A 25,971-nucleotide genomic window follows, 5' to 3' on the forward strand; every position below is an offset into this window, starting at 1 on the left:
TGGTCATCAAGTCAGCGTACGAGTGTCTGTTCGTCGACGCGAGGAAAGGTTGAAAGCCATGTTTGTGTGATGCATAATTATATTCTGCGGCCGGGAGGCCACATTTTTTAGGAACGAATTTCGCGATCACTCAGCGGAGCCGACTGGTCAAGAATAAAGACCGGACCAGTTACATAGTGCAATGCAAAGTAGGGTACGTACTGGTACACTCCTTACATATTTATGTAGGTTGGAGATAAGATATTCATCTGGTTCAGGACTACACTTTGATAACAGCACGTAGCACCTCCATGGCAGCATTTGAAGCTCAGTAATGGGCACCGCCGATTCTTCGCATGTAATCATGCAACTGTGTGATCTTTGGTTGCTTCCGCACGTTTATAATGCCAGAAAATAGAGAATAAGTACTATTGATGGCAACGGTTAGTGAGTATGGAATGACTGTTGCCGTTGTTTCTTCGGTCGCTCTTCAGGCCACGTGTTTGGCAGATTTAATTTATTAACATTGCGCCCCAAATACCGCAAAACACTTCCGTGTGTGCGGTTGATAGTTTGTCCTACGATGAATAAATGTGTGCTTTCAGTGAGGCTATCCGCGAGCTTCGTTTGCGCACTAGAGACTAAGTGCACAAAACACCATGTTCACACAGGCTGAAAGTTCGTGTTCTTTGCTTCGCCCGCTCGCCCAAGAAACGCGAGAGCTCCAACCCGATTCTCGTTTTCTGGCTCCACTCTCCGCTTCCTGCGGTGGAGCAAAGTCGGCGTTCGGCAGATGCTGTATTTTCGGTGACAACGCGTGCTTTCGCGTCCTTCACCGATAAGACATCGTCGCGGCGCCACCGGCGCCAACGATTGGCCCCGAAAAACGCCCCACGTGTGACACGCTTCAGAGTTGCAACCACAGTGAAACCGTGCCACATAAGCTCGCAAGTTTATGTTACGATAAGCGGTGCATAATATTTACGCTGAGGCGCTCCTGGCCCATAACGCAAAAGCCACGCAATACACCGCGCCACGCATATGCTGCTGACGGTTTAAAAACATCTCGAGAAGCGGCTGTCTTCTTATCATCCCCGCGCAGACAACGCGGGAATACTTAAAGAGCGGTGGCGTAGCGGGGCGGCTGTTTCCGGACGTTGCCCTAACGTACCGAAAGGAGCTCAGGGTGGTGAAAAGCGCTGAGCGCTCTCACTGGCCCCATTCTTTGTTCACCGTAGGCTTCCTTCGGGTGTAGTTTTGTTGCTGTTCTTGAGTTGCTGACCGCCGACACGTACCACAGGTAAATGCTGCTTGTGCACTTTCAGTGCAGGCAAGAACGCCACGCGTCCCGTGTAGTCCGGAGTTTCAGGACTCTGCAACCTCTATTACATTGGTCTAAGTACCTGACTAAATATTCACTAACGTCTTACCCAGCGCTTTTTCACCTCTCTGTGTGTCAGCCTCTAAGAAGGCCTCTCACAAATGCTTGCGGGCTTTTGTTACAAACAGCGGTTGATAATATTTACGGCTTGCAGCTCCTATAGGCGAATGCGCGAACATTAGGAAATCACTTCGCAACTCATACGCTGTTGCCGCTTTAAAAAAATGCAGAGGAAAGACTTTCCTCTATTGCACCCGCCCAAGCAAAGACGGAATATTAAGCGGCGGCTGCGTATCGACGCGACTTTTTCCGGTGCTTCACCTCGGCGCGCTGAGAACTGCTCTACCTGCCGAGAAACGTGTACCGCACTTCTACTTTACTCTACGTCTTGTGACCAATTTCTTGTGCTGCACTAGAGTTGCTGGCCGCAGAGACTCACCAAAGGTAAATGCTCTCCCTGCACTCTAAGTGATGATATCAGCGCACTCTCCAGACTACGCACCTGGTATCTAAATTCCTCTAGTTAACCTTTAATGTGCTCTAACCAACGTCTGCCTGCGTTTTATTCAAAAAGTTTCAGAATGTTGATTTTTATTGACGACCATTGATTGAACCAGAAATGCCTGCAGTGACGTTGCGAAGACAACGTGCAGGTCTTTAGAAGGTTAATCGAATCTTTCAACAATGGGGGAATGTTACAGATACTGTCAGGCACGTAAATATATGTATAGGTATGCAAGCTTGGTGACGAATATTTTTCAAGGTTTATTACTCAGGTCTTTCAAACTAGACAGTGCAGTGAACTTATGTCTACTCGTTCTTTAAATTCTCTCGGAATCTTCAGGCCAGTTCAGGACTGAGTATGACTTCTTTAGGCACATGAGTCGAACGGCGTATACACGGCGATTCTTGAGCCATCTAGTAGCCAAACATGAGCTCGTCTGGCAGGGATCAGTATCCTTGTAATCTTAAGTTTTGATGTCTCTCCCCCCCCCCCCCCCCCCCCCCATTGAACAGCGGAGGTTTAGGACAGTTAAAAAGAATTGACTGTTCAATGTACACGAAAAACTACAGACTAAGGATTGTCTGTTTACATTTTTCTTTTTGCCTTGATAGGCGCAATCGACAGGCTTCGTGCCTTCCACGTAATTAACACTAAGTTTCTAGAAGCGAACCTTGTGTTCTAACCATTACATTGAGGGTGTTGCTAGTTTGAAGCTCTGCGACTAGCGGCATGCGTTTTTCAAGTGCCATGATATGCTGCCTCAATCTTTCACTAACGCTCTCATACAATCTGCATGCTTGCATCATATCAACGTAAGGAAATCTTTTTCCCGTACGGTGGCGGCCAATGTGAAATTTGACTGTAAGGAAATATCACCGCAATCAAATATACGGTCCTTTATTTCCTTCTGTGCAAGTTGCGCCGCAAAAGCTAGCCATCCACCACGTATTCACTGGTATCATAAAAAGTAAAGCTGCTCAGATGGTAATTATTTTCGGGGCGAATCCGGCGGAATACAACAGTATTATATACCCTATCTCGTAAGGTTGATGTGCCGAATACCTTTATTTATTTCATTTGACAGAACATGTCTCGTCATTTACTTTGCATTGAAAATTGCTTTGTTGATTTCATTTCTTTTGGCAGTAAAGCGATGAAGTTCCTTTCGATTGGTGTCCTTGTGTACGTCCTCCTGACGCAAGTGGCTAGAGGTAAGCACGAATATTGGAGGGGCGTAATTCATTACTTCCGATTTCCGGCCTTGCTATTTCGACCACTCCGGAACGCACCATTCGTGGGTTCTGCTAAAAAAGAAGTCCCTCAAGATAGGGCTATTTTGTGGAAAATTTCTATATTATACCTTGCAGGAGGTTTGTTTGGGTGGCCTTGCTATTTCTGCCACCCATTAAAACGAAGTCAGGGTGTTATGTTAGGCCTCTTTACCGGAAAAGGCTCAGACAGTAATGTTTTGTTTTATGCTGCTTTTATAAATTCTACCTTGTTTTTGGCTTATATGCTCTTGAATCATTAACGCAGTCCGAAGTTCATTTTCCTCAATTAGCTTTCATTATTTTGCATGACGCGTTGTTAGGTAAGTTGGTTCATTGTAGCATAAAGATGGATTGCACAAATCGGACATTCACATGAAAGAAGACGGCACAAGTTTGATTATTTTGCCACCAGTGCCCTGACTATATTCATCTTAGTTGTGTTTTTTTCTTAGTAAAGCAAGTTAACCTCTGTTTGTCAACTGGTACTCGCGACCGGATAAACATAATCAACAATCTAACAATTGCGCTGCTGCTGAAAGGCACGTGCGGCACGTTAGGATGACTTTGTCCGGCACGAACTCTTCACCATCCGTCCCTGCAGACTTCTTAGTACACCACCTGCTCATCCTAACATATCCGCCACCCCTGCTTTCTTTGACTCCTCTCCGCATCTCATTCGATTGCGCAAACAGACGATTTGTTATCTTTCTTTCATAGCACAATCACTTTTATCCGTGGGATCGAGTATAGAGTGTTGAAAAGTCTGCGAAAACTAGTTACCGGAGCTTTTTCGCTCTGTGTCGCCTTTCTAGCTGACCCGGTGTGCCCAGGGCTGTACTGCAAACCTGGCTCTAAAGTTGGATGCTACATAACAGCGGAAGAATGTCGCTGCTTCTGCGGTGAGCCAAATCTACTGTATTATCTGTTTTTTATACATTTCTCACCGCTAATCGCGCTGCCGAGCAGCAACAAAAAAAATAGCCATTAAAAGACGTATTTTTTATGACTGTTTCACACCATAAGAGCCCTACTATTCGTTATCAAGAATTAGCTATAATGTATCCTAGTTCAGAGTATGAATTTTTATAATTGTTTTCCTGGTTAATGCGATTAAAACCTTCCTGTGCGAAGAAAGGAAACCATGAGGTAACTGAGAGATGTAGGCCATAGGGAATGCTGTTAGCGCTTCGCTCTTTTTGCGGTTCCATCCTTCTTCCTAGTGGGGAGATTGTTTTTTGGAGTCGTATTAGCGTATTTTTGCGTAGTGTGTGTGCTTTCTTAGCGCGCCGGCACACGGAAGCTAGTCCCAGTGCTGTGAACAATGTGCTATATCTGTAGTCCTGGTGACCAGGCAGCTGACCGGAGTACTTGAAATCAATGAGCTCAGCTACCATGACCCAGTTGCAAAAATTCTATCGCTAAAAAAAGATATCCATATCTCTAAGAACCGGACCTGATACAAAGAACCTTGTTTTTCATTCAAGTTGTTCGGCGTTTATTAGCTCTTGCGGATCCATCCTTCTACTCATGCATTTTTTCCCACACTACCAGGAGCCCATTGCCAAGTTGAAAGCTTCACTGCGCACTTCTCTTTGTATTTACTTGCAGTGGAAGACCAAGATCCCTGCGACTACGTGCGCGAATCCCTCCCGTCCGCATGCCGTGCTCCTGAAGCTTTGCAGTGCTATACCGAGGCTTTCGCCCCTTGCAAGTGTCGCTGCGGTACTTCGCCTCCTTGAAGACGCACTGAAGATTCCTGGCCTCATTCCTTTTGTGTAGAGTGCGTGGAACTCTTAAAATTTTGCCTAGGATTAGAGAATGCTCTATCGCAATAGAATGCATGCGTTTCTGCATTGGCTCTTAAATACAACGGCAGCATTTAAAAGCATGCCACTGATTATTCAGTAGACTGTCATTACGCTATGCCCTATGAATAATCTTGTTGAATAAAGACTGTCTTTCACTTTTGTTTTTGGTTGTCCGAACTTCGCTACGGCTGGTCATTTGCTTATACACGTCGTAAGTAGTAGAATAATGATAAAATCCTTCTTCATTCGAAGAAAATCACTATTGGCATGACGCCGCAAAACAGGTAAATTAAGGCATTTCTAGCAGGCAGAAGGCATAAACGCTACAGAAACATTGGCTCTATCCGGAAGGAGTAGGAAAAAGCTTAACGGCTTCTAAGAAATGGTTGAATCTTTTTTTGAGTTTTGCAGAGAACAAAAGTAAGTGATAAAGAACCGAAACACCGCAGTTCTCTTAAGTCCTCTGCCAAACCCATGAGACCTCCATAAACTATTCTAGTTGGTTCGGCAACCGCCACGTTCCCCGTGCAGTTCAACATTAAGAATCACTACGGTAATTTCGAATGTTTTGCACAAACTACGGCAGCGTAATACTTGCTAATTACCATTTTTGTGCACTAATTATCATGCTCAGTTAATATGTTACAAAATTAACAACACTCCTTATTGCTCTCGAAGACAAAAATATCATATTATAAAACACCTCAAGAATGCCTAATTTTAGTGCTTTATTTACTTGGACAGTATAATCAACTGCGATATCATGATATGTATTGCTCGTTGAATTTTCTCCCAGTATTGAATTTTTTGGTGTATGTCGCGTTCTTGTGTTCTCGTAGCGGTGGTTCCTGCTGAAACTGAGGGCAGAATGGATCGCAGCTCCTTCCCTTGTGTCCCCTCTCAAAGATGTATGCTGTGACAGAAATAAAATATATTCAATTTTCTACCCACTGATTCTCTACAGCCATTGGAAATGGATCCTGTGAGCGCAAGAAGCGTTAAGTATATAAGAATTTGCAGTGTGGAGTTTTAGCAGGCCGTGAGAATAACCATCTTCCCGCTGTGCAACTCCGCACTCTTTAGACTTATCCGGAATGTTTAGTTTATACGGTACTAGTTGAAATTATCCCCACTAAATAACACGATTTTCGGTATTGATGGCCTCCAGATAACGGTAGTCGCTGAAGGCCAGGAATTATGGGAATGTTTCTTAATTTGTTGTAAGTTTTTGTGCGCAATATCTCTTGACCAGCGAAGGTCCGGAGCAGCGAAAACAGCGTTGGTGCTTCGCCTAACACGAGAAAACACGATTGAGCGTAATGAGCATAGCACGGCAGCCTGGGATGCTACGCTCTTGGAATGTCCCTCGATGTGGCGTGTTCAGCCCTAAAAACGAACCTGAGTACATAAATGAGAATTTTAGTTCACATTTCTTGTTGCAAAATCTTCTTAACTCTAAAATAGAATAAAGTAGCCGTTCTGGGCCGTTTGTGTGTCTTCTATTCTGTCTCGGTGTCCTCCAGCTCTGCTTTCAAAGAATTTAAAACTAACTCTTTCCTTAATTTTACACATACTGCTCTCCTTAAAGACGTTAAAGACGGGTTGCTTTTGTTCGTCCTCGGAGGGCAATACGATGGCAACAACTGTGCGTAGGTCATCCCTTGTCTATCAGACTTCGTGTACGTATGACATGCACTGTCCGCTGATCTCGCCAAACAAGTACTCGTACTAATGGCACGCACCCGAGCAGTAATAGCTTTGCTTTCAATGCCTATTTTTATGTATTTTCTTATCTCAAGTAGTGAACACGCATTTTTTATGGCATTGGTCCACAAGCGCTGCACGTGTTGCCGCTTTCTTCGCTAATTTTCGACCAAAGTTGAGGTGCTGAAATCTACAGACTATACCATAACCTACCATCATACTTTTTCCTTTTATAGCCTCAATTTCCGAACCTTCTCAGATGCCTTGGGACTAGTTCTCTGGCGAAAGAGGATACTTCATGCTTTGGGCGCAGATACGAAAAACTAACGTGCCTCATTGCATGTGCATGGAAAAAAGAAAATATCCATTAAAGATAGTTTCCAGAATAAATTATCGCAGTGTCTCGGAGTAGCGGTGCTGTTTATTTCGATCTCCAAGTTAACAGGAGCCCTGTCCTTCCGTCTTCCAATCTATCAGACTACATCCTATTGCCACTCATTTTCCCGTCAAAACTTTCCTGGATCCAGCAATTAACCGCCTGTGTCTTGGCCACTCCCCGTAGTGGGTATGTGCCAGCAACGTCTGAAGTATTCCTTCCTTCCTCGTTCAGCAGCTGCTCCTGCAATTAAAACTATAGCAACACCTTGCTCTATGGTTCCGTTCAAAGGCGGAAAGGTCTCTGAAGCTGTGATTATGCCATATGCTGCTGTGATTATTCACAGTTTGGAAGAGAGGGGTTTGTAGGCGCTTGTTAAAAAGAATTATTTTAAGCTTTTGCAGATGAACAGCTGCTCATGATGTTCGGTTTTATCGTTTTTAAGCACAAAAGAATTTCTACAGCGTGCCATGTCCTGGCCAGTACAAGGTGTCGGGATGAAGTTGACCACGTTTTGTTGTTCGTTTTTGAAAGCACATCTAAGATTCGTACGCGAATGGAGCCGCCATGGTATCTTTTAACGCTCGCACGCCATGTTTTCTTCCCACTGCGAGAGTGTTAGTCCCATTGAAGCCTTATAAAAGTTCGATACTAAGACCAGAGCTGTTTGCAACCTTTTTTGTGCAGTTCAATCTTTCCTATTTTTTGCATGCAGAGGCTAGAATTCGCTATGGCAGTGTAAAATCCGGCCACTAAAATTTTTAGTAAAGACCTTTAAGCTATCCAAAGTAATGCAGCACTTTTCGTTTTAAACACGAATCATCCTCAAGTCAGCGTCGGCCCGTGAAAAAGGCCACTACATTGGAATTCGCCACCGTTGCGGCATAGCTTCTAAATATTCCTTTTTATCGGCATTCTGCATAAACAGTATGGGAATTACCTGTATATTTATCTAGCACCTCCCTCATACATTTCCAGAAGTAGAAGCGATAGCCGGGAACAACGAGAAATTTAATTCGAGCACCTGTATTCGGCGCAGGTTTTTCCTCTTGCATAAAATTTAATGAATTGGGCTCCCAAAAGCAATAGTTGAACCACAGGAGGAAACCTTCCGGGCCACTCTTAAAACAAAGCTACTACCACTTATTGAGCAATAATTTTACAATTTGCCTGGACTGCTGTCTCTTTCATCTTGTAATTACGAATTATCACTAGCATTTTTTATGTCACAAGCATTTTCTATGTCACAAGTTAAACATTTTTAGGCGCCGTAAACTCGCTCCGAAGTCACTGTACCCGCACTGTCGCTGAGCGTCGTTCACTGTTGTTTACTTTGATTCAGCGGATTTTTGCTTTTCTGAACTTTGTTCGCACGCCAGTGCATTAACTCCCAATGGGGCGATTTGTACATATTTAAATAAATATTAAATCAATCTAACCTAAGTTTTGATTGAAGAGCTTAGAATATTTCCCCGGGAATAATTTATGAATGACGATGGAGATTTCATTTCATTGACCAAAAGGCACTTTGGCCCAACATCCAATGGCCAACTTGGTTTCGGCGGCCCCATCAGTATTCAAAGGCAATTTTTTTGGAAACCATTTCGCACCCAAGGGTCCTAGTCAACACATGGCCAGTGAAAGTCTGGCCCTCATTAGGAAGCTGGTGCAATAATACCTGGTGGCTCAAGCAAAAGCGCCTTTACGCTACGCAACCAGTTGTAATGAAATGATGAAAGAATTGAAGAAAAACAATTTTGGTGTTTTTAAACGCCTCAGGAATATAAATAATTCAAGGTCTATGTCAGTATGTCCCAATATATCAGCTAGGTTTCAGGAGAACACTAATATTCGGTGCTGTTTTGGATTAAATCACCCTGAATTATGCTACCAAATATTTTACAAAATAACTTATTATATATTTAAGGTATCCAAAATGAGTAATTTCTTAAAAACTTTGTTCATTTCTGGATTGAAGTGCGAGACGCTTGGAAAAGAGTACAACAATGCTCTAAACAGCCTTCTAAAATGCGCGTGTACCTTTTTTGTTGATTTTATGGACGCGTTGTTTTTCTACTCTAACGTGAGCAACGCTAAGGCGGTGTTGATGTTAGAGTCCAGAAACGAAATGATCTGAAATTATTCGCCAACAATGTTTACTTCTGTCAGAACTAAAAAAACAATATGTCTGAGGTGAAGAATCAAAACACTCGAAAACAAATTGTAAGTTTTTCGTTTTCACATCCAGAAATTCATGCTGTAATTCGAAACCGATTCGTCCGTATATAACGCTCCAACTGGACTTTTGAGCTTTTTTAGGTGTCTTAGAACACAGGTATTTCAGTTTTAGAGCCGCCGCGGGGGCTCAGTGGCTATGGCGCTCGGCTGCTGACCTGAAAGACGCGGGTTCCATCACGACAGCTGCTGTCGAATTTCGATGGCGGCGAAATTATGGAGGCCCGCGTAATGTGCGATGTTAGTGCACGTTAAAGAACCCGAGGAGGTCGAAATTTCCGGAGCTCTTCACTACGGCGTCCCTCATAGCCTCAGTTGCTTTGGGACGTAAAGCCGCATAAACCATAAACCGTTTTCAGTTTTGTCTCTACTGCAGTGGTGCCGAATTTCAATAACAACTAATCGCAAAGAACACTGGCCCTCTTCCGTGCCCTGAGAAAGCTATGCTGACAAAAAAGGATCCTGTCGCCTTCACGGTAACCCTTGTAAGGTGTTCACATGGATAGTTTTATGTACGTAATCTTTCCCACGAGGATCGTCGTTGTTGTTTGTTTGGGCGTGCTAGAACACCTTGGCGCGAGCGTAAGCTAAAGATAGGAAGCAGAAAAACATTCCGGTGGAATGGATTTTCAGCTACTCTATGGTTATCCACAGTAACGTTACTGTATTCCACAAGAGGAAAATCTGTACAAGTGTTGTCTTGCCGGTACTTACAGAAGGGGCGAAATCTGAAGGCTAAGGAAAGGGCTTAAAATTATTGTGAGGAGAGCGCGCGAAGCCAAGGAAGAGAGAGTAAAGTTGTAATGCTAGTAGATAGCAACAGAACAGAGTCGGGTAGGAAAGAAAATCGAGGTATTGCTATCCTACCAGAAATGAGGAAGAGCCGCCACGGCGGCACAGTGGTTAAGGCGCTCGGCTGCTGACCCGAAGGACGCGGGTTCGATCCTGGTCGCGGTGGTCGAATTTCGATGGAGGCAAAATTCTGGAGGCCCGCGTGCTCTGCGATGTCAGTGTACGTTAAGGAAACCCCAAGTGGTCGAAATTTAAGAAGTCCTTCACTACAACTTCTCTCATAGCCTGAGTCGCTTTGGGACGTTAAACTCCACTAAACCATAAACCATGAAATGATGAAGACGGTATGGACAGAGGAGGAGCATGTAATACACAGAGGAAAGAATCGACAGTGCCTTAGGGCAACGTAGTGGATACAACGAAAAGGAAAACGTATAGCAGCGGGTATCGAGAGTGAAGTGGGCTCCTAATTTTAGTAAGTTTGCGGGGACAATATAGCCGCAGCTAGCCCAGCACCAAATAGGAGAGAATGAGGTAAAATCTGAGAAGCGTCAAGGCCCCAACCTTTCTTTCTTATCATCGCCTACCTTTTAAACATATTTTGCAGGCCTGATCTTCCATACGTCCGCTTCAAACGTACATAAGGCTAGCGAGGTCGTCTTCTTCTGAGCAGAAAAAAATGCGAAGTAGACTTAGGTTTGGATGCACCCATTCGATTGGTGGGGAAGGGGAGGTGTGGTGCCGCTACGAGTGTCTGTTCGTCGACGCGAGGAAAGGTTAAAAGCCATGTCTGTGTGATGCATAATTATATTCTGCTGCCGGGAGGCCACATTTTTGAGGACCGGATTTCGCGATCACTCAGTGGAGCCGAACTGGTCAAGAATAAAGACCGAACACGTTACATAGTACAGTGCAAAGTAGGCTACGTACGGGTACACTACTTACATATTTATGTATGTTTGAGATAAGATATTCATCTGGTTCAGGTGGGTGGACTACACTTTGAGAACAGCACGTAGCACCTCCATGGCACCATATGAAGCTCAGTAAAGGGCACAGCCGATTTTTCGCATGTAATCATGCAACTGTGTGATCTTTGATTGGTTGCTTGCGCACGTTTATGATGCCATGAAATAGAGAGTAGGCACTAGGCATGGCAACGGTTAGTTATTATGGAATGACTGTTGGCGTTGTTTCTGCGGTAGCTCTTCAAGCCACGTGTTTGGCAGATTTTATTTACTTCGGGCTGCAGAGGCAGCGGCAGGAGATATCGTGCAGCGCCTGACCATCGTCTTTGCTTCACGCAGAACCAGCATTGTGCCGACTGTCTACCGACTAACATCGACTATCTACACTGCTGCATCTCTCGCCCCGCAAGTATTCTGGACGCACAGCAGACAACGTCCCCTTCAAGCCTGTTATAAAATCCCAACCTGCCGACGGATGTTTCACACTTTGGTCAGCAGAGGCAGCGGCAGGAACAATCGTGCAGCGCCTGACCATAGCCTTTGCTTTACGCAGAACCAGCATTGTGCCGACTATCTACCGACTAACATCGACTATCTACAATGCTGCATCTCTCGCCCCGCAAGTATTCTGGACGGACCGCAGACAACATCCCCTTCAAGCCCGTTAAAAAATCACAGCCTGCCGACGGCCGCTGCACACTTTGGTCAGCAGACGCAGCGGCAGGAACAATCGTGCAGCGCCTGACCATAGCCTTTGCTTTACGCAGAACCAGCATTGCGCCGACTATCTACCGACTAACATCGACTATCTACGCTGCTGCATCTCTCGCCCCGCAAGTATTCTGGATGGACCGCAGACAACATCCCCTTCAAGCCTGTTATAAAAATCCCAGCCTGCCGACGGATGCTTCACACTTTGGTCAGCAGAGGCAGCGGCAGGAACAATCGTGCAGCGCCTGACCATAGCCTTTGCTTTACGCAGAACCAGCATTGTGCCGACTAGCTACCGACTAACATCGACTATCTACACTGCTGCATCTCTCGCCCCGCAAGTATTCTGGACGGACCGCAGACAACATCCCCTTCAAGCCTGTTAAAAAATCCCAGCCTGCCGACGGATGCTTCACACTTTGGTCAGCAGAGGCAGCGGCAGGAACAATCGTGCAGCGCCTGACCATAGCCTTTGCTTTACGCAGAACCAGCATTGTGCCGACTAGCTACCGACTAACATCGACTATCTACACTGCTGCATCTCTCGCCCCGCAAGTATTCTGGACGGACCGCAGACAACATCCCCTTCAAGCCTGTTAAAAAATCCCAGCCTGCCGACGGATGCTTCACACTTTGGTCAGCAGAGGCAGCGGCAGGAACAATCGTGCAGCGCCTGACCATCGTCTTTGCTTTACGCAGGTTGGTTGATGTTCACTGTATTTAAAAAGTAACCACTTGTCCCGCTGCCGCTGGTGCCCCTAGCTTGTGTTCAATATGAGTACTGTGCCGACGGATACTTGCCTTGCATGTTTTGAGGATTTTTCTGATGGACAAGATTTCATGTCATGTGCAGAATGTTGTCAGCCCTACCAACGTGTTAAATGCGCCGCCATTAACGAGCGAGTATACAAAGCAAAAAAAGAAGCAGATAAGAAAACATTAAAATGCCCAACATGCCGTTTGCCTTCGTCTCCTAGTGGGCAAACGTTCGTGCTCCCACCTGTTTTGGGTAAAGAACTTTCTGAAATCAAGAAGAATTTGGCTGCACTTACTATCAAGCTGAATGGCCTGACGCCGTTAAGAGAGACGGTAACAAGCATTGAAAAATATGTTACGTAAATTTCTAACACATACGGCACACTACTAACAACTTCTGAGAGGCATGATGGAGAGATTAAGGCTACGCACTAAACTTGAAAGCACTGAAAAAGATCAAAACGAGCTAAAGAAAGAGCTAAACGATCTACAATAATACAGCAGAAGACAGAACATGAAAATCCATGGCTTTCCCTTTGAGGAAAAAGAATACTTGCTATCAAAGGTAAATAATCTTGCGGTGACGCTCGATCTACCCTTCATATCGTACTCCGATATTGAAGGCCTGCATCGTCCCTCATCACGCCAAAAGAAGGTACCTGTGGCACTGATAAGGTTTTCTAGGCGGGCTCTTAAAGATGCATAGCTTGCAAAACGCACAGCCCTCAATGAACAGGATGACAGGATACAATTTTCTGATAATTTGACTGCCACTAACAAGAAACTTGGATGGCTAGCTAAAACGAAAGCTCGCGAGCAGAACTACACTTTTGTGTGGTCAACAAAGGAAAAGATTTTTGTGAGGAGGAAGACTGGCACTCCAGCAATAAGGATAGCTTCAGAGGAGTACCTAAGCAAGGTTGTATAGGCATCGTAAACTTATAACCTTGCTAAATCTGTGTTTGGAATGATGGCTTACTATAACCCTGACCTTTTTAATCAATTGTTCAATGCCAGCGTTTATGCTCCTCAAGAGGTCCTCTCCTTGTATCACCTAAACGTACGCAGTTTGAAGAATAAGGTAGAAGAAATTGAAGCTGAATTTGTGGAACTAAATCGTGGTTTTGATGTTATTGGTTTCACAGAAATTTGGTATAGCTCTGACGCGGAATTTGTGCAGATTCCATGCTACAATCACATTTCTATGTACCGACACGGCAAGCGCGGAGGTGGTGTATCTCTATATGTACACGAACGTTTCCCCTATGACGTTCTTACAGAATCATGTGTTGGAAATGAAAACTTTGAAGTTGTTAGCTTACTGCATCGCGACATTTCTTGAATATTAGTATACCGCCCCCGTCATGGTAATCTTAAAGCATTCGGTGACTTCTCTAATAGTTTCCCTAATTTAACAAATCAAAACAGATGGCGTGTCATTATATTTGGTGATATGAACGTTGATTTCCTTAAGAAAAACCCGATGCAGACTAAACTACTTGAATTGATGTTCTTACATGGTTGCCAAAATGTTATCGACCTACCTACCAGAATAAGCCAGCAAACAGAAACACTCAATGATCACTGTTTTACAAATTTTTCCCCGCATGCAGTTACCGCAGGTGTCTTTTCTTCAGCCATAAGCGATCATATGCCATTTTTTGGCTTCTTTTCAAATAAGCAACACTCTGCTAAACCTAAGTACAAGCGACGAACAGTGAATGAAGATACAGTTTCCTATTTTTGTTCACTTATGGCTGAAACTTGTAGGGCAGAAGTATATCTAGAAAATGATCCGTCCGTAGCGTACGATATATTTTTAGAAAAGGTACAACACAATTACAATATTGCATTTCCTATGGCTGCTGTCCCTAAGCACAAAAAAGCTAAGAAAGAATGGATTATCCCGGTTCTTCTCAAGCGCATTCGATATAAAAACTCGTTATTTGCTCATTTCTTAGAAACAAGAGACGCAACCGATTTTGAAGAATTTAAGAAATTTAGAAACAAATTAAATATGGATCTAAACAAAGCTAAAACGGCCTGTTATGAAAACAAATTTGCTTCAATAGTGGACAAACCCGAACAGGTCTCGAGAGTTGTAAATGGCATGATATCCAATGGGAAACCTCGTCTGCCTTCCGAGCTACTGATTAATGGAACTTCCTGCTCTGGTGTAACACTTGCTAATACATTTACTGAACATTTTCTTAATGCAGGCGCTTGTAATATCACAGCGGGCACGTGTCGCCCATCACCCATAGACCTTTATATGAAAACTAGTTGTTGTGAGTCTCTATACCTGACCTCCGCGTCTGAAGATGAAGAGGCTATCGTTAATTCCCTTAAATATAACTGTTCACCAGGTGATGACGATATAAGTACGGTACCAGTAAAAGCCGCTATTAGAAGCATTAGTCCACCTTTAACACATATATGCAACAGAATGCTCCTGACTGGTATCTTCCCTGATAAGATGACATCAGCTCTAGTTACAGTAATCTACAAGGGAGGTGACAAAAATGATATGAACAGTTCTCGTCGTATCTCAATATTGCCACTGTTTTCTAAACTCGCAGAGCGTGTGGTATATAAAATGTTACAAAACTTCCTAGATAAAAAAAAAACTTAATATGCAAAGAACAGTATGGATTCCAGGCTGGTAAATCCACGCAGACTGCTCTACTGGACATAAAAGATCGCCTTCTTTCTAACTTCGAACAAAAGCTTTTCACCATCGGAATATCTTTAGACTTTCGCAAAGCTTTTGATTCAATTAAACACGATATCTTATTACTAAAGCTAGAAAAATATGGAATTCGCGGTATTGCACACAAATTGTTGGAAAGCTATCTTACAGGACAGAGGCAGTCTACATGGCTACAGGAGATTAGCTCCGACACAGGTTTAATAAAATTCGGTGTACCACAAGGCTCTATCCTCGGCCCTCTTCTTTTCATTTTATATATTAATGATATAGTAAATATACACTCAACTTCAAATATGGTCCTCTAGGCTGATGAAATCAATGTCTTCTTTTCCTGTGCCAACCTTAGCTTCCTTGAATATAGATTCAATACCTAGCTGGCTCAATCAACTGCGAACATGGCTTGATGTCAATAAGCTTGAAGTAAACATTAAAAAAACGAAATATGTGCTTTTACGCGCTAAAAACAAGCCTCTTGATCATAATATCCGACTATATTATAATAACACAGAAATTGAGCACGTGAATTCTCAAAAGTTTCTAGGAGTTCGTTTCCGCAGTAACTTGGGCTGGACCGATTACGTCAACAGTCTGCAGATACGAATATCAACATCAATTGGGTTGATTCAAGGACTTCGTTACCTTCTTCCATTTGATGTAAAGCAACAGTTCTATTTTTCTTATATTCCTTCTCGAATTGTGTATAGAGTGTTATTCTGGGGAACATGTAACAAAACTGACTAAGATAGGTTGTTCTCTCTACAAAAAAGAGCCTTGCGCATTTTGGGTAGATATCCTGTTCGTCCAGCGGCATGTTTGCTGCTTGTTAGGTGTTACCGTTTTTTCTGTGTTATAAACACTACTTAGCACTCCAAATCTACCAAAAAATAAAACATGACTTTGAATCTTTTTGTCGTTAATATTAGAATAGAGCAATCACACATAAATTGGTTCTAGGCCTCGCACGAATTTACGGCACCCAGACTACATATCATAATAATAAGAATAATAATAATAATAATAATAATAATAATAATAATAATTGTTTTTGGGGGAAAGGAAATGGCGCAGTATCTGTCTCATATATCGTTGGACACCTGAACCGCGCCGTAAGGGAAGGGATAAAGGAGAGAGTGAAAGAAGAAAGGAAGAAATAGGTGCCGCAGGGGACGGCTCCGGAATAATTTCGACCACCTGGGGATCTTTAACGTGCACTGACATCGCACAGCACACGGGCGCCTTAGCGTTTTGCCTCCATAAAAACGCAGCCGCCGCGGTCGGGACTACAGATCACCAAATAACAGTTTTATGCAGCACATATCCAACATTAATTGCTTGTGCCAAGGAGAGTGTCACGACTCATCAATTCACGAAGAAAATGAGCCATATTTTGAACACCCTAGTGTGAAATTTTCTTATGTATACCTGATGCAATTCATTGTTATTCCCTGCTGTTCTGTGCGAATGCGTTTTTCTTTTCTATACCACTTACTATCGCTCATTGTTGATAACTTCTTCAGTATTATTTTCTGCCTGACCAATGCTTGCGTAATTGACTATGTTGAATTCCTGTCTCGCTGTGTTTGATGTACCACTGATTCTCACCGATATGTTACTCCGCACCATCTGCACCGACGTGTAATGCGGGTGTTAGGCCTCATCAGGAGACTTCTTGATCTCCTTTAGCCTCGCCCCGCGGACACCATGTATTGTTGTCCGAAATAAATGAACATGAAAAAATATATTGCCCCCGAACAAGTACCATCGACACTTCCGCGTAAATGGCTGATAGTTTGTTCTACGATGAATAAATCTGTGCTCTCAGTGAAACTATCTGCGAACTTCTTTTGCGCACTAGAGACTAAGCGCACGAAACAGCATATTCGCACAGGCTGAAAGCTCGCGTTTCTTGCTTCGCGCTCTCGCCCAAGAAACGCAAGAGCTCTCACACGATTCTCATTGGCTAGCTCCACTCCCAGCTTCCCGCGGTGGAGCAAAGTCGGCTTTCGGCAGATACTGTATTTTCGGTGGCAACGCGTGGTTCACTGATAAAAGTTCCTCGCGGCGCCACCGGCGCCAACGAATGGCCCCGAAAAACGCCCCACGTGTGACAGGCTTCAGAGTTGCAACCAAAGGGAAACCTTGCCGCATAAGCTCGAAGTTTATGTTACGGTAAGCGGTGCATAATATTTACGCCGAGGCGTTCCTAGCCCATAACGCAAAAGCCAGGCAATACACCGCGCCACGCATGTGCTGCTGACGGTTTAAAAACTACTCGAGTAGAGGGCTTCCGCTTATCGCATCCGCGCAGACAAGGCGAGAATACTTAAGGAGCGGCGGCGTAGCGGGGCGGCTGTTTCCGGACGTTGCCTCCACGTACTGAAAGCAGCTCGGGGTGGTGAAAAGCGCTGAGCGCACTCGCTCACCGCATCCGTTGTTCATCCTAGGCTTCCTTCGGGTGTAGTTTTGTTGCTGTTCTTGAGTTGCTGACCACCGACACGTACCACAGGTAAATGCTGCTTGTGCACTTTCTGTGCAAGAAGAACGCCACGCGCCCCGTGTAACCGGAGTTTCAGGACTCTGTAACCTCTTTTAAAGTGTTCTAAGTACCTGAGTTCCTAATAATTTCGGCGCGAAAATGCCATTCAGTACTACCTTTTTATCATTTCAAAAAGGTGCTGTTGTTCAGTGTTGACTGTTTATTTTTGAGCAATGCGCCTAAGTTCCTTAGATAATGCGCCATTCTCAACTGGGCTAAACTTTTCAAATGTTCAAAATACTCTCAGTGGTAACGCCAAGGAAATATATTTACGAACACTGAAAACACGCGTATGGGAATATAACTGCTTCACCTTTATTCATTTTCTTCAAGCCGCAGCATATTGACCCTCACAAGTGTTGTGAATTGTACTTGTTGGTTACCGATAATATTTAAAAGAGCGGAAAGGTACAGTAAGGAGCGCTCGTGGTGTCTCCTTACTGTGCCTCCCCCCCCCCCCTTCCGCTTTTTCAAATACGATATTGACCTTGCTATCCTGCCACCGCGAAAGTTACAAGTAGGAAATTTTCCGTGTGGGGCCTTCGTTTTCCTCACTGAGGAATGAGTGGCGAAAGCGTAGCTGGCGCATGGGCATTAAATAAGCTGACGTCTACGTGTTTCTAATTGCAGCCAGCCATGTCCGGAATGTACCTCGCCCTCAGTTTTCTTCTGCTTGCCATTGTGGCCACAGCAACTGAAGGCAAGTTCCCGACCGTTTATTTGCGACTCTCCTGCTATGTTAAGCAGTTAAACAATTAGATTTGACGATGTTTATAAGAATTCATTGCTTATCAGTGTAGTGGGCAATGGCGGAGCACTAAGGTGTGAGTCCTGGTATGTTTAATCCTTCGTATTTGAGCACAGCAGGGGTCATCATCATTATCATCAGCCTGACTACGCCCGCTGCAGGAGAAAAGGCCTCTCCCATGTCTCTTCAATTAGCCCTGTCCTGTGCCAGCTGCGCTCACAGTATCTCTAAAAACTTCTTAATCTGAAAATCTTTCCTGAAACACCTGGTTTCGACCGCGCCAGCAATATCATGCGACATAGTCGAAATATCTATAAATCATCTTTGAGTGTAATATATATCGAAAACATATAGACATAAAAAATTGCATTTTATATGCTGTGCTCATGCTAAGAAATTATGTGCTTTCTTGATGTTTTCTAGAAATTATTTCTTTGTGCCTAAGAAATACGTTGGTGCATTTTATATTTTTACTAGATAAGTTTACGTAATATAGTACGGTGAACGTTTATGATTGTGCGGTTCCTTTATAAAAAATAATATTTAACAAAAACACTTTTCATCGAAGTTCCTCGTTAAGTTTTAAACAGATGAATCAACTCAAATTTATAAATATAGGCGTACAGGCTCTTCGTGAGTAATATATTTTGCATGCAAGTTTTCATGGAACTCGCCATAGCATTGTTTTAGGTACTGCTAAACAAATTTGTAAAAACACTATTGCGCGTAAGCGCTGGAGTCTACATTCTCGTGCTGAAGAATAAGTTGTGCATTTAAGTGTGTATCTATGTAAGTATGTATGTACATGTATGTAACAAAATACCGGCACATACTTTTATTTTCATTAGTCAGCAAATTGTCCTAAAACATGGTCAAGACTTATTTCCAAAAGTCGACCAGACAATAATTGCATTATCTTATCTGATATCGCCTATAGCAGCCTGCTCTCATATCAACACGCAATAGAGGGGTTCCGCCAACAATATGAATACCTAATTTTTCTTTGATTAATATTTTCACTTCATTATGTGAAATTCTTCCAAAATGAAATAAGACTCTAGTTTTCAGTCGTAACAGGTGCAAATATGTAGAATCATAAAACAATTCTCTGTGCAAGAATCAGAGTTTATCCGGATCTTTTCTTTAGGCGTACAACAAAAATATTATTGATAACAATTTAACTATGCCGAATTCACCTCGAACGATTCAGTGAAAAAACAAACATTTTATCTACTTTTTACAAAATCTCAGCCAAGAAAATAAAGTTAGCACGATTTACATATTGCGAACAACAACGGAGACTTAAAGCCTTGAAACCGCAGGTATGTTTTGCCCGTAATTACCCGATTTCCAGATTAGAGCCAGCACATGCATGTTGACTGTTGATGAAGAGAAGTGCTCAGAAACCAGTCTCAATGTCTAGACTATATTCTAAAGCATTAAAACACATTTTCTTTTTCATGAATACCGTCTTCAGATTTTCCCCACTGTCCACAAGTTGAATGCCCAGAAGGCAACAACAAAGTTGCCTGCTTCATTGACGATCGGGCCTGCATCTGCACCTGCAGTAAGTAGCAGTTGACTTTTTTATTCCCGAAACTTTCTATGCACACAAAATCTTTTAAACTGCTGCAAACCAGTATTGCGAAAAGCTGTTACCACACAAATGAGTTCCTCGTTTTAGTGCGAACCGTTGTTGCCCCACTGTCCTGTACAATGCACTTATCAAATGTTTTAGTCCGTATAACTGGCAGCTTCTATAGCACCTTTTTTTTTCGTTTTCAACCATGAGCCGAGGAGAGATATTGGAGAGTTGACATTTTTTTTACTGAAACTGACGAGAATTCTAGCAGTATTTTCGAAGACTGCCAAAAAGAAACAGGCTTGCAATACGTTTCTTCGCGAATAATCTAAGATGATATACAGTATGAAACTATACACAACCTCTGACTGCTTTTTGAATGCTTTACCCCGCTTGCAATGCTCACCACTTTCTTAAAGGTAATCATGATATATGATGTGAAAACGCTATTGTATCTATCTTCTTATCAGTATAATTCTTATAACATTATCTATCACCTAATTAGATTTTTGCTCCCTAGATTCAAGACATCCTCCTTTTTATCGCGTGGACTTGGGACAATAGTACCCATTGCAAAGATGACATCAGTCTTTAAATGTCTACATCAGTCAGTCTCCTGGCACCTTCTATAATATTAAGAAAAATTTGACCATCCCCCATTCTTGCGTTCTTGACCGAATCAACCGCAACACATTCATCACCCCTGCTCGCCTTTTTTCTACATTGTCCTCGAACATTCCCGTGCGACGAAAAACCAAAAACTGCATTAATAATGGTAATTATATCGTCTGTGCTTGTTGCCAGGTGGCTTTAAAGTTTTAGACCGAAAGATCATTACTGAGGGCATTCCGTGATGTCCAACGCGTATCTCCGTTACGCTATTTGAACACGCTTCCTTCTTCCACTCCAAGAGGAAGAAAGGAGCATGAGGCACGGTATAGGCAGGAGCAGCAGTCCGAAGAAAAGTGCCGTGTCAGACGCACAGCCCCCGCAGTAGCGATCAGTACAAAGGAACGAAGTAGCAGCGACGACTATCGCTCGTCGGCGCTCTCAAAAGCGAGTCTGGAAGGGTCAGCACGGTCAAGACACCGTGGTGCGCTCTGCCTAATCTGACGGTTATCGGCGTAGGCGCGAGACCGACCGTCAGCAGGAAGACTCTTGTGCGCGTGAAGGGTATACATGGCTGTAGGACCTCTAACTGACGCTTTCAACCGTTGCTGGACCGTCGACCACCACTGCCAAAGCCGTTATGCGCAGAGGCAGCAGCCCTCAACCTCCGAGCAATAAGCGGCGTCGACGAACATTGCTGCAACGGGCTACGTGCCACTGCCGCCAATGCCCCCGGTAAGAAAGCCCAAGCACGCGCAACGTGGGAAGGTAGGACCTATGAACACGAGCGTGGGTTGGGTGCAAATCCGTTCAGCCACTCGTTCTCAGAGTGCGACAAACTAGTGTTTCAGCGAGATTTGGTACCTCTGCAGCCGGACCATTTTCAGCTATTAAGTCTGAATGTTTGCGACGACAGATCAGAACACCTTCGAGCATTACATCCCGAGCAACAACTTAGTGTGAAATGCCAAGTTGAGGCGTCCATTTCCAACGATTATCGAATCCACATACGCCGGTGACTATCCCACTTTTAATTAACGCCGTCCAAAACACACCTGGTTCGCTTTCAGTGATTTTAACGTATTGCATTGCAGATCGTTAGCGACGCGTAATTTTTTTTACGTCTCTGTAATTTTCTACCCCAGTTTCAAAAGCCCCAAAGTTTTTATTTCCCTGTTGGGGGGCTTAATGAACAGCTTTGAAATATTTACAAATGTAATAAGTCTTCTTCCTTCGCGTGCTCTATTTTTGCAGCCCGTGACCAGGACCCGTGCGCCTCCTTGCGCACACGCACCTGCCCTGAGGGTCACACGCTCAGTTGCTGCAGTCGAGAAGACACCTGCAAGTGCAAATGCGGTGCGTACAGTAACTGTGCCAAGGAAGGAAAATGGTGGGGCTTCACTGATATGCTCCCATGATACCTGTCGTTTATTTTCGCGCCACTGCAGATGATGCAGCCTATCAGCATGCGCCTTCTGGTATGGCTTCGGCGACAAATTGATGCTAACAATCGCAATTTAGTCCGGCGGGCCTACTTTACACAGTAGTAACACAATGACGTACTGTCTTGTTTCCGGCAGGGTGAGCTAGTATCTGTGTTGTTCAAGAGTTGCGATTCTTTCTGTATACCTCAGCGATTTCTAAAGACCAAGAGTGGCGTGTTAGAAATTCCTTAAGCGAAAATGCTGTCTTCAGGCTCTTCACTCGTCGGCTTAGCACTTCGTCATTTCGGCGCATTTGTAATCAGAATGTCGTTGCTTGAGATCTGCGCATTAAGCATTGACCTCCCATTTGAAGATATAAGTAGCCGAACGAGAGTGATCATGATCCCCTCATAGCAATATTCAGTTTCCCTCTGGTTTGCTCAGAGCTAGCAGTTATATTAGAAAAATGCGCACTTAAACATGGCTTCAGAACATTTAAGACGTTTAGCTGTGGTAGCCATACAAAATACCGTTTTCTAAAACGAGTTCGCAATATATTTCTCTGCGGAGCAATACTTCCGTGGACAATGTCACTTCTACAGCCGAAAACATCGTCCTGACAAAACCGGGCTTTAAATAAATCAACAAAATATGTGTGGACTCAGTTCCCTATGCAAATTACAAAGGTTGAAACATCACTGCATTGAAGGTTTGAAGATATGTCGTGCGTGCTGTGTCCGGGCCATTTCGAAGTACAAAAATTTTATGAACCTTGCAAACGCTATATTTGCAGCCGACAGGGAAAGGGGGGAGGGGTTGCACTGCAAATTAAAAGCGCCGGTGATGCTAGTAAAGTGCACAAAAACCAATAAAGAAACTGAAAACGAATACAAGAAAATAATTCCTGATTCTTTTCATTGGAAGTAGCTAACATGTTGTGCACGTTTGCCCAAGAGTAGCTTCTGAAATCCTAATAACAGTGGACATATCGTGTATGTTTAAGTTGACTTACACCTGCAGTGGATGTCTTTCATGTGTTTTGAGACAAACGGAGGAGGCGATGTAAGAAGGTGGCAATAATGAAATTGATTTTCTTTTACATCATTCCTAATTGTTATGCCAGTATCAACACCAAGATGCTCAGCCTAGTAGCAATTTTATTACATCGTCACTGTATGAGGGACTCATGGCTACATATAGCATAAAGAAAAGGGTGGTAACGCTCACATAATAGGAGGCCGCCGGGCTGCACTTTGGGGTGATCAAGAACTAGTTCAACATTCCAGGATGCTCAACAAGATAGTTACATGGGAAGTGGCAACCGCGAGCACTAAAATTCACAGTAAAATGAATGTTCTTGAAGGCTGTAGGAAAAAGTAAGAGAACTTGCTTATTACACGTTTTTCACGTCATTTAAAAGTTTCAGAGTCCAATCACCGGTTTTTGTTGGAAGATGTTGAGCCCCCTTGGTTGTACTTTTGTTGACAGGCCGTTCTCACCATTTGGTTTTGATAGTAAGAGTACAATCAGTGTTAAGCTAATTGCTGAATGGTATTGTCGACCCGTTTCTGAAAGCATCTCTTTATTGTACGACTATATATACTGTGAATTTAATGTAGGCATTTATTATTAGAAAATAAACAACATTATAAGAGAACATCACGATTGCAATGTTGCATTAGCCGAAATAGGCTAATGAATTTTCAATATTAAGGTGGTTCTATTCAACATGTACTTCTAGGTTTGAAGAGAATAATGATGTGTCACTATTGTTACGCTAACGTCAAGGTTACATGGATTTCATCACCAAAACAAAAAAGTTACTGTAGCACTGTTTCAAAGCTCTGGAACTGCGCTTCGAGGTACTGAAGATTATCAGAGATTCGAAAGACTGCACGGAAAATGATAGGAAAGGCAGTGCAGTTGTTAGATATTGTCGCGTTTCAAGAGGGCACTCGAAATTCAAAATACAGTCAAGGCTCTTTGGGAAGGACTGGCATGAGTGAGAAAAAATTCGTTCTATCCGGAGTATGCTGTAGGCCATGGAAGGCGGGGATAGAAAAAGTAAAAATAATGTTTTGTGCTGCGAATTTACGAAGATGTGATTGCAAATTTTAAACTCTGCAATGAAAACAGCATCAGTCGATTAAACAAACCAGGGTCCATTCTTCACATCAATTTGACTGCGTGTTTGCAGATCATGAGTAGAGTACTTCGCTTGATGCTCAAAGAAATTTTTTTTTTCGATGTGGTGATTTACATCTTGCGAACTTACTTCTATCAAAACAACTCTTTTATAACACAGCTTGCGTGGACTGGCACATTCGTTTAAACAAACCTGTGACCTTTTCGATGCATTTCTGCCAGTTGCAGGAGATGTGCAGTCCTCTTGAACTACTCTTGAATGCTGCGCTGCTCTGTAGTGCATCGTGCGAGCTCAGTTTAGCTTCGGGTTTGTTCTGTTCACATCTAGCTTCATCTTCATTATCTTTGACGGCTGAGCTTACACTTATGCTGGGGCCTCACGCTTAAAAAGGAAGGTCGCTTCATTGTGAAGGCTGTACAACTTGCTTTGGGTCAGATTTTATAGTGATCTTCCTCTCTTCAGCCGAGAGTCTGTTTTAATGGGGTGCATTGTATTCAAAGCTCCCCAGATTTAGGAATGTGTGCGGACAACCCATAGTTTTTACCGTGCGTTTTACCCGAATGCCCGGCTTGTCCGGACCGTTTGTAGTGGCCGTTGACAGTCTGACTGGATTCAGTGAGGCTGTTGCTCGATTCAAGGCTTTTGTGCAATGCAAACGGTACTATGTGTGCCGCAAGTTCAACTGCCTGATTTGTTTCTTTGCAGTTCTGAAGTGACAAGTGGCAGTACACAGCTGACTCGGGCTACTGGGGTGTGTTGACTACTTCGCATACCGTGCTTGCGTTGCAGTAGACCCATTAAGAATGAGCTCAGGCTTATAACTCGAGAAATAAAGGAGATCTTTTTTACGTCTCTTTTTTTGCATTGTTTATTTTGTACAATTTAAAGGCGGCAGAGCCCTGGACATCCTGCGTAAGTACCTCATGCGAGCACACAAAAATAATTTACGGCGATCAACTTGTTCCCCTGCACATTAGAGGCGACACTGAAACTCCACTATACTATAGCTGGTCCCGAAAATGGGGAAATGGCCAATAGGCAGCGCATTGTCTCCCTGTACTGATGCGCTCATGAGTGCTAACAGCCTTGCAAGGTTATTCGGTGCAAAACACGTGGTATTTTTTTATATTCTCGTTGTTCTTTTTCATTCTCTTGGGGCTCCAAAATACCTTTTAAAATTAAACTAAGGCCAAGTGTACTGGTACACTGGGCTCTCTCGATAGCGCATTTCATTCAAATAAGAAAGAGGCCATTATCACCGATGACTGAGCTGTTCTTAAGCTAGAAGATGCCAAAAACGAAATACACGTGTCGCGACATCGATTCTTGAAGCCAATCCAATAGCCTACGCTACCCAGCCATTGACATGAAAACGATGGCAACCATCTTTGTCAGCAAGGACGTCCCGAGTTTCATTGATATGGTCGGATGAATTTTGCACCTAATTTTCTTGGCGATATATAAGCCTGCCTTTTGCCGTGCACAGACGTCAGCATAGCCACAAACAGCGATTCAGTAAAAGTTTTGTGAGAACAGTAATTGTGTGGAGTTGCCCTCAATGTCCCTTTAACTCATTTACCCTTGCTGTTCAATTCGTCGTTTTCGCACAGGTTCACAGTGCTGGCGGCCCGCTGCCGACAAACGGGAACGGTTCGTTGCAGACAACGAACAAAGTAAGGGAAGAGTTGGAAATACAAGTTGGTGACATCGAAAAGAGAACTAGTAGAAGA

General features: G+C 43.5%; 1 protein-coding gene and 1 long non-coding RNA gene across 5 annotated transcripts; both read left to right on the forward strand.

The window, feature by feature from the left end:
- The first annotated feature begins 1,129 nt into the window (after positions 1-1,129).
- LOC144132697 (uncharacterized) lies at positions 1,130-25,101 on the forward strand. Of its 4 annotated transcripts, none has more exons than XM_077665286.1 (5): positions 1,130-1,279; positions 18,363-18,432; positions 19,958-20,047; positions 21,926-22,027; positions 24,947-25,101. In XM_077665286.1, exons 2-5 carry the CDS (start codon positions 18,369-18,371, stop codon positions 24,955-24,957), a joined length of 267 nt encoding a protein of 88 aa, XP_077521412.1. In that variant the 5' UTR covers positions 1,130-1,279; positions 18,363-18,368; the 3' UTR covers positions 24,958-25,101. The 4 variants fall into 4 exon arrangements, with proteins under 4 accessions (XP_077521412.1, XP_077521410.1, XP_077521411.1 ...); XM_077665284.1 differs by lacking the exon at positions 1,130-1,279 and adding an exon at positions 12,232-12,429; XM_077665285.1 differs by lacking the exon at positions 1,130-1,279 and adding an exon at positions 17,525-17,702.
- LOC144132698 (uncharacterized) lies at positions 1,385-5,858 on the forward strand. Its single transcript, XR_013314912.1, has 4 exons — positions 1,385-1,804; positions 3,012-3,076; positions 3,949-4,035; positions 4,745-5,858. It is a non-coding gene; the product is annotated as an uncharacterized LOC144132698 (long non-coding RNA).
- Positions 25,102-25,971: the final 870 nt, after the last annotated feature.

The sequence above is a fragment of the Amblyomma americanum genome, chromosome 5 (assembly GCF_052857255.1).
Source record: "Amblyomma americanum isolate KBUSLIRL-KWMA chromosome 5, ASM5285725v1, whole genome shotgun sequence".
NCBI classification, from domain to species: Eukaryota; Metazoa; Arthropoda; class Arachnida; order Ixodida; family Ixodidae; genus Amblyomma; species Amblyomma americanum.

Excerpts from the sequence above, each read along its gene's own strand:
- LOC144132697 (XM_077665284.1), top strand. The coding sequence starts at position 12,352 with ATGCTTCACACTTTGGTCAGCAGAGGCAGCGGCAGGAACAATCGTGCA. Across the intron at positions 18,433-19,957 it reads TGTGGCCACAGCAACTGAAG|ATTTTCCCCACTGTCCACAA; the intron begins GCAAGTTCCCGA and ends TACCGTCTTCAG. Across the intron at positions 20,048-21,925 it reads GGCCTGCATCTGCACCTGCA|CCCGTGACCAGGACCCGTGC; the intron begins GTAAGTAGCAGT and ends CTATTTTTGCAG.